The 8,342-nt window shown below is 45.6% G+C and overlaps 2 protein-coding genes across 2 annotated transcripts; both read right to left on the reverse strand.

The window, feature by feature from the left end:
• Nucleotides 1–246: 246 nt before the first annotated feature.
• Nucleotides 247–1,222, reverse strand: LOC4352561 (metallothionein-like protein 4C). Its single transcript, XM_015764363.2, has 3 exons — nt 1,092–1,222; nt 730–813; nt 247–562 (listed from the first exon to the last, which is right to left on the reverse strand). Exons 1-3 carry the CDS (start codon nt 1,145–1,147, stop codon nt 466–468), a joined length of 237 nt encoding a protein of 78 aa, XP_015619849.1. The 5' UTR covers nt 1,148–1,222; the 3' UTR covers nt 247–465.
• A 4,368-nt stretch (nt 1,223–5,590) lies between these two features.
• Nucleotides 5,591–6,172, reverse strand: LOC136354605 (uncharacterized). Its single transcript, XM_066306106.1, has one exon. The coding sequence runs from the start codon at nt 6,170–6,172 to the stop codon at nt 5,591–5,593; it is 582 nt and encodes a 193-aa protein (XP_066162203.1).
• Nucleotides 6,173–8,342: the final 2,170 nt, after the last annotated feature.

Consider the following 8,342-nt stretch of genomic DNA (forward strand, 5'->3'; position numbering starts at 1 on the left):
GCCAAACCATATGCCGGTAGTTTTCTTCTTCACCATCATCCGTTTGATCCTGACTCGCGGATCTCCTAATCCAACTTCTCTCTTTTTTTTTTTTAATCCAAACTCACCCAACGTTGGAAACATAGCTTGGAACCCCTTGAAATTGAACAGAATTTATAGCAGGCAAAAATGTAAGAAACCACGCTAGTGTAGCAGGCTTACAGCGGGGCAAAGCAGCTTTTGTTAAGCAACCACTTACGTTAGAGATTCAGAGATAAGCGATGTTACTTTGTTTTTACCAACATTTACATACAAGCGGTACAACACATATTGCCAGAAACCACTTGGTTTTCCAGCCATAATTTTTGACAATTCATGACGCGCGCGCGCACACACAATGCTGGATTCACAGGGTCACACAGCCATGAGCCATCAGACTGGAAGGGCTCTGTTTGTTCATCACATAGTCACAGATCGCCTTGGCCTTTAGCAGTTGCAGGGGTTGCACTTGCAGCTGGAACCACAGCTGCAGCCATGGGCACCCTCACCAGATTCAGCTGCTTTGCCAACTCCCTCAAATTGCCTGCAAAGAAATAAATCAAATTCAGGAGCGAACAGTTTCAGGCATGGAAAGATAACATCTTCAGCTTTTCTTCAGCATATGGTCACATGTCTGAATCTCAGACAGGAGTTCCCTTCAGTTTAGTTTTTTTATCAAGGAAAAGATTCATAGATATCAATATATCATACCCCTTCTCAGGTGCAACACCGAGGACAGTGGTTGTAGTAGTAGTGGTGATGGTGATCTTCTCAGCCAGGTCAGGGTACATCTTTCTGAACCAAGAAACAAAAAGTAGAACATGAGATGATTCGGTAACCAGAAATGAAAAATCTCTTCTCATCTTGTGGGTAGCTTCATCTGAATATTACTCCAAACCAATGGGAGGAGGCAACACAGGAGATGGAAGAGTATATGCTTTTATCATGGAAAATACATCAAAATCACCTGAACTAATTGGGTGTATCTCTGAATTCTGAAAGCTTATGCCAGTTTAGCTTGATAAATACATAGCAAAACATATTCAGAATCAGTAGCTGAAGATTGAACGTACCCGCAGCCACCGCTGCATCCGCAGGAACCACAGTTGCAACTTCCACCGCACGACATCTTGATCTTCTGGGTCACTTGTAAACTCTTCAGGAACTTGTATAGTTGGATGAAATGAGAGATTGAAAGCTCGATATGAACTCAGTTCAATATGCCCCCCTATTTATAGTAGTAGTACGCTTGAGAAGAAGCTGCAGAATTATGTCAAGCATTATCTTGCCAGAAAGATGTAGCTGGTTGAAATGGCCTTGAAAAATCATTATCATTCATTGACGTCAGTTTTTAGAAAAGCATATTTGTTTGGGGTGCAATTGCGTCATTCCTAGTTGAAGATAGTATTGATAAGTGCCCAAAAATATAAAAATATTGACGATTTTTATACAGTTGCTTACGCACAAAGGTTGCACTATTCTAATTGCTGTTAATCTGAACCAAATTTCTGAGCAAATGCGATCGAAGTTCACTTTTGATTCAAAATTATTTTCATACCATGATGTCAACTCTTTGCTTAAAGAAATTGCATTATTGCTCGTATGCAAATCAAACAATTTGAATACGTCTCTTGGATGAACTGGATTTAAATTTCCACCACAAAAACCGTTGAATTTGATCAAGTTCTTAGCTGTTTCAAGCTTGCATCAGTACTATGATGCAGACTTTTTGCTTAAGATATGTGCATTATTGCACAGCTTGAAATTGAATACGCTTCCTTGCATGAGTTAAATTCAAATTTCTTGCATGAATCACGCTGGAGTTTGATTAAGTTCCCACGCTGGGTTTGATTAAGTTCACAAAAAGTCAAACCTATACGGCTATACCAGTTCCACACCAAAAGCACACCAATCGTCATGCAAATGTCTATTTGAATGAGCTAACAGCATGAATTGAAATATATAATTCAGATTTCTTGCACGAACCGGATTCAAAGTACATACACGAAATGAAATATAAAACTGATGTCTTCTTGTTTTTTTTTTTGAACTCAAGTTTATCGCACAACAAGAATTCAAATCCCTCAAGCTACTGACCAAACCATTCTTCCTTAAGACCCACGGCACTAGCTACACCAGCCACACACTTAAACAAATGGATATCTTATACACATCAAATTCGAACAACTTTGCTGTACAAATCCTATTTAAATTTCTTGCATAAACTGGGCTGGAGTTGAATTTGATAATTATATGACCGGATCAAACCTGCTCAACGTTCAAGACTGAATCTTGAACATGTTCATGTATCAATTGAATTTGAAATACGTTGCCTTTAATCAATTCATCAGATCTGCCTCTCGAATCTCGATCGGAAGAAGTCTGGAATTCAGGAGGGTTTTTTGTCATCTTACATTTTCTTGTATCATCATCTTTGTTTCTTCTGTAAAGGAAATTAAGCTCCGAGTTCTTGATATCAATGGATTCTCTTTTCTTGTGGGAATCACATGGGTCACTGGCTCATTGCATAATTCTCCTTTCTGAGAAACATTTTTTTTGAACCATTTCTGAGAAAAATTTTGTATCAAAGTTTTTGAGATCACACATGTTTATCTCATGTTATCCGCATGCTTTATTCTACTTCCTTAATGTTAAAAAAAGTTAGGAGTCAACAGCCATACGCCTCAAATTTTGACTGTTCATATGGTAGCCCGAAGAATTCTGACCAAATCACACTAGTATAGCAACACACTAGTACAATTTTTTTTTTGCCGGGTTGGCCGAAAGGTTCGGTCGACCAAATTTCATTAAGGAAAAGGGGAACAAATTACAAATGGGCTTTATATCGACAATAGGATGTCGAGATTAGGCTGGGGACAGGTCCCCCCCAATCAAAGCCATACACAAAAGCCCGAAGGCTACAAAGAAAGTATGATGTCTCTATTACATAATCTGAAAATAGCCTCCAGACTTCCACATCCAAACTTCTTCTTTGATGTCTTCTAGCAACTGCTCCACGGTCTGCTGCTTGTGCTGAAAAATTCTGGCATTGCGCTCCTTCCAAATCAGCCAACAGGTCAAGGCGAAAACGCTGTCAAAGTTGCTCCTGTAGCTGCTTCGAAAATGGCATCGTGCCACCATCCACCAGCCTATCAGCCCCTCTCCCGCTTGTCCTGGCAGAGGGAAATCCACATTGACCCATGCTCGCAGCAGCTGCCATACTCGCCTGGAGAAATCACAGGTGATGAACAAGTGTAGGCAATCCTCCTGTTCGCGTTGGCAGAGTACACAGTGATCTTCATGGGGCCATCCTCTCTTCGCCAAGTTGTCCGCCGTCAAGCATTTGCCCTTTGTTGCTAGCCAAAGAAAAAATCTGACCTTCGACGGAGCTTTTGTCTGCCAAATTAGCTGTCCGCAAGGAGAAATCTCACGAGCCATGTAAAAGAGATCATAAGCTGAGGACACTGAGAAAGAACCATCCGGAGTGAGCTTCCAGCAAATTGTGTCCTCCTCCTGACTGAGATTGATTTGTTGGATTTCGTCCCAAAGCTGAAAATACTGCATCATTGCTATATCCGAGAGAGATCCTTGCAAATCTCTCACCCATCGATGTCCCAGGAGTCCCTGTTCTACTGTGAGATTAGTTCTACCAATAAAAGTCACAAGGGTGGGCCATCTCCAGGCAATGCTTCCTCCACCTAGCCAATTGTCCGACCAAAATTTAGTGTCTCTACCATTGCCCACACAGAATTTAGATGCAGATTGGAAGATTTTCTCGTCATCTGCGCTCAGTCTGAAGTCAACAAGGGTCCAGGGCCTATCCTTCTGATGTAAGCGATTGGCTGGCCATTTCAGGCGCATCGCTTTGCCGAAGAGCTCTAGGTTTCGAATGCCCAAGCCGCCATTTTCCACTGGTGTACAGACATCTTTCCAGGCTACAAGGCAATGTTCAATGTTCACCACTCACCTCCTGCTGTCCCTTCCAAAGAAATCCCCGACATTTCCGCTCGATGTCCTTGATTGCCCACTTTGGAAGTTGCAATACAGACATGAAGTGAACTGGGAGGGCCATGAGAACGGATTTAATCAAGCAGAGCCGGCCATCAGGGGACAACAACTTGGGCTTCCAACCTGCCACTTTGTTTGCAAGCTTGTCGAGAATTGGTTGCACCTCAGCTTTTGTTGGCTTTCTTGTGGACAGTGGTAATCCCAGGTAGATGATAGGGAATAATTGAATATTGCATTGCAACTCATCAGCCACCACCTGAAGTTGTTCCTGACTGCATTGAATTGGAGTGATTGCAGTTTTATTGTAGTTGGTCATTAATCCACTGGCTGCACCAAAAATCTGTAGAATTGCCTTGACTACCTTGGCTTCTTGTTGACTTGGTTTGAAAAATAATACTGCATCATCAGCATATATTGATATACTTGGAACTGGGCGTCTTGGTGCTGGTTCAGATAGCAGTCCACTTGCTTTCGCTTGAGCTACAACTGCTTGTAGTGCATCCATTGCCAGAACGAATAACAGTGGCGATAAAGGGTCTCCCTGCCGCAATCCCCTAGCCGGCTTAAAAGGGTTTGATTCATTCCCGTTGATAAGGATGTTGGTTTCAGCCGTGAGGAACAGAGATACCAGCCATAATCTCCACTTGGCACCGAAACCTCTCCACTTCAGCATATCCAATAGAAAACACCAAGACACTGTGTCAAAGGCTTTGGAGATGTCGAGTTTGAGTAGAATCATTTCCTTGTGTTGCTTGTGGTATTGCTGAACGAGCCCTTTAACAAAGATGAAGTTTTCATGAATAGATCGACCTCTTATGAATGCATTCTGTGTGTAGGGCACAAGTTCATTCATTCTTGGGGCCAGCCTCTGTGCCATGACCTTTGCTGCTAACTTGGCGAAGCTATGTATGAGGCTTATAGGCCTATAGTCTTTCAGCAGTGTAGGGGAGTCTTTCTTGGGGATCAGAGTGATCACCGCTGTGTTTAACATTTCAAGGTTTTGACTGTTTCCTCTGCAGAACTTCTCAAAAGCTTTCATGATGTCCCCCTTTATTATATCCCAGCACTTTTGGTAGAAGAGAGCAGTGTAACCATCTGGACCTGGCGATTTCTCATTTGGCAGGCTTTTAATTGCTTCCCACACCTCATTTTCAGAGAACTGATCATCCAGCATAGAGAGATCTGCTGTGTTTAGCTTTAGGTGTTGGAAATTAAACTGTCTTGAATCGCTGTTTGGCTCGCTCATAATCATCTGAAAGTATTCCTTTGCAAGATCTTGCATATCATTCTGTGTTGAGGCAATTCTGCCTTCGTGCTCAAGCACATGTATTAGCTGCTTTCTCCTCCTAGCTTTCATTTTCATATGAAAATAAGCAGTGCCAGCGTCTCTTTCCTTCAAGTTGCGCACCCTGGCTCTCTGTCTGATTCTTATTCTTTCCAGTGATGCAAGGGTCAGGCATTTGGCCTTCAAAGCTGCTCTTAGGTTCCTCTCAGGTTCAGACAGAAGTCGGCTTTCTTGTGCCACATCAAACCTTAAAATGATTTCGTTGGCAATGTGGAGTTGCTAACTAAAGAGACTGATCTTTTTCTGACCCCATTTGGAAAGTTTTTTATAGAGCCTGGCCAGCTTGACATAGAGAACTGCATAAGGATCTTCTGAATCAACTTGTTGTTGCCAACTTTCTTTCACCACATCCATGAATCCATCTATTTTTGTCCAGTAGGTTTCAAACCTGAACTTTCTCTTTTTTGGGCCAGGATCCCCACAGGTGAGAAGCAAGGGGCAGTGGTCTGATCCTGATGTACTTAGGGCTTGGAGGTGTGCATCTGGGAAACTCTCCTCCCAATGAGAAGTGACAAACAGTCTGTCGAGCTTCACAAGAGTTGGCCTTTCCTGTTCATTGCACCAGGTGTATCTCCTGCCAAAGAGGTAGACCTCTTTCAGCTCAAGTTCATTCAGCTTATTGCGAAAGGCGTTCATTAGTCTTCTGTTAATTCTGGAATTGCTCTTGTCAGCCGCTGCCGCTATCAAGTTGAAGTCTCCTGTGACCATCCACTGCTCATCAACACTGGCTGCAATGGAGGAGAGTTCCTCGAGGAAGAGAAGCTTTTCATCATCTTGTTGCGGTCCATAAACAGAAGTCATGCACCAAGATCTGTCACCTGCGACCCAATGTAGTTTAACTGTGACTGACCATCTCCCAATCTGCAGCACAGAGCCAAGAAACATCTCCCCTTTCCAAGCAATTATCACCCCTCCTCTTGTTTCATCAGCAGGCACTACTGCAAAACCATCAAAGTCTGAACCGCATAAATCAACTATAATAGAGGCATCCACTACACTGAGTTTGGATTCTTGAAAGCAAACAACCGACACACCACTAGATAACACCGCCTCTCTTACAAGGGCTCGTTTGTCAGGGTTATTGAGCCCGCGCACATTCCACCCCAACAAACTAAAACTTAAAGAAGACATCGACATAGAAACTACGATACATCGGGACTACGTGTCCCCCTGGCTTCGGAAGAAGCCCAGACTTCAGGCTTGCGAGGCGATGATGTTCCTGCTGCCCTCCCCCATGGGTGAAGGCTGCGATCCAAGTGCAGGTTGCAAGATGAGAGGTGAGCGCTGTGCCAGGTCGACGTCCAGCAATTCAGCAAGTGCCGTGACATGCTGTGGTGACAGCGGGTGGTCAAACAGCCCCACGAAACGCTTGAGTGTTTCCTCATCTACGTCTTCTTCCTTGTCGATCAGGCCCATCTTCTTCATAGTGACTCGCTGAGCTTTGGAGATACAATGCCGCCTCGCCCCACTCCCTTGATTCCTCAGTCGCTCACTCCGCCAAGGTTGGAAATCGGGAGGAATTGTGTTCCTACGCCGTCCCCGCGGCGCTGGCGCCGTCGGCGGTGGACGAGCGCCCAATAGAGACGGAGGCGGGGTGGAGGTAACAGAGCTGATGAAAATCTCTAGCTGCTGCGCCTGCGGATCTTCGTGTTCACGTTGCGTCTCGTGAGTTGGATTTGGGATCGCTCTCCTTCTGCGGAAGACTATAGGTAATTCCTCCACTAGCCTTAATCCCCCTCTGGGCCCTGCTTGTTCACCGTGGGCTTGAACCGAATCGGTACCTATAATCTCCTCCATCTGAATCAGCTGGGCCAGGCCCTGGGAGCCGTGCGCAGCTTCCAGGCTAGCCGTCCCAGGCCCATTAGCAGCCGGCCCGGATTCATCTGCTGAAGCCAGCCCAAAAAGCAGCGGCTGCTCAGGTGTGTTCCCGCCGAAAGCAGTAGGTTGTGAAAAATCACACGCCGCTTCAAAATCTTCTTCCCCAACGGCAACCATTAATGAGGGCAGCTCTGTCTCCAGATCCTGGACAGGATCTTGAAACAGAAGTTTCTTGGCCATTGCGTCCACCACACGCGGCCTCCTGGTTGCAGCCGGCGCCGTGGCTGGGCGCGCCCTCCAGTCCACCTCGCCGTGAACCTGTTCCAGTGGACCAGCTGCCTTGGACCATAGGGGAGTTGCATGCACCACCGTCTGTTCTGCATCCTGAGCTGTCGGCGCGGCAACGCCGGCGGGCTGGCTGCCCCCCACAAGCTTGTCCATAGACAAGCGCAGCGGACTCCACGCCACCGCGTCTCCCCTGATCTGTCACGCCCCGAACCAGTTCCGGCCGGAACTAGCCCGTGACGCTCCAAATTAACCTGTTAATCGATACCAGTCCCAGGAAACAGTGCTGGTATCACAGGGAGACAGAATATCATAGCAACAGAGGTCTCTTTATTATAGAGTAGGAGTACAGTCATGTTGGGCTGCGGACAGATCCCGAGCTCACAACTGCATTACAAAAGCGAAACGGAAGCCAGGACTTGGACCAATCATCACAGGCGCGACTTGGGAACTAGGCCGAAACCCTAAAACTCATCGTAGCCGGCTTGCTCCTGGAAGAACTCCTCATCAGCAGGATCTGCTTTATCTTCTTCAGCAACTGGGGGGGATATTTATATAGAGCAAGGGTGAGTACGGGAGTACTCAGCAAGCCAGGGGAAAATAAGTGTTTAATGCAGGCTTCAAGGAATGGCTGTTGTTTTTGCAATTGATTTTATTTGAACTCTTTTCTAAAAGCAACTAAGTGAGTGCTTCTCAAACGACACGGATGAGGCAGTGCGTCTCGTCCGGTCGGAGTATGTGCAATGTATCAGTCTTTAGATTTGAACAAGATTGGCACCCGGCCAAAGGCCTTTTAAACGACCACCCGGGCCAACACCTTTCAAACGGCCACCCGGGCCAACAACTTTTCAAACGGCCACCCGGGCCA

This window comes from Oryza sativa, chromosome 12, assembly GCF_034140825.1.
Source record: "Oryza sativa Japonica Group chromosome 12, ASM3414082v1".
NCBI classification, from domain to species: domain Eukaryota; kingdom Viridiplantae; phylum Streptophyta; class Magnoliopsida; order Poales; family Poaceae; genus Oryza; species Oryza sativa.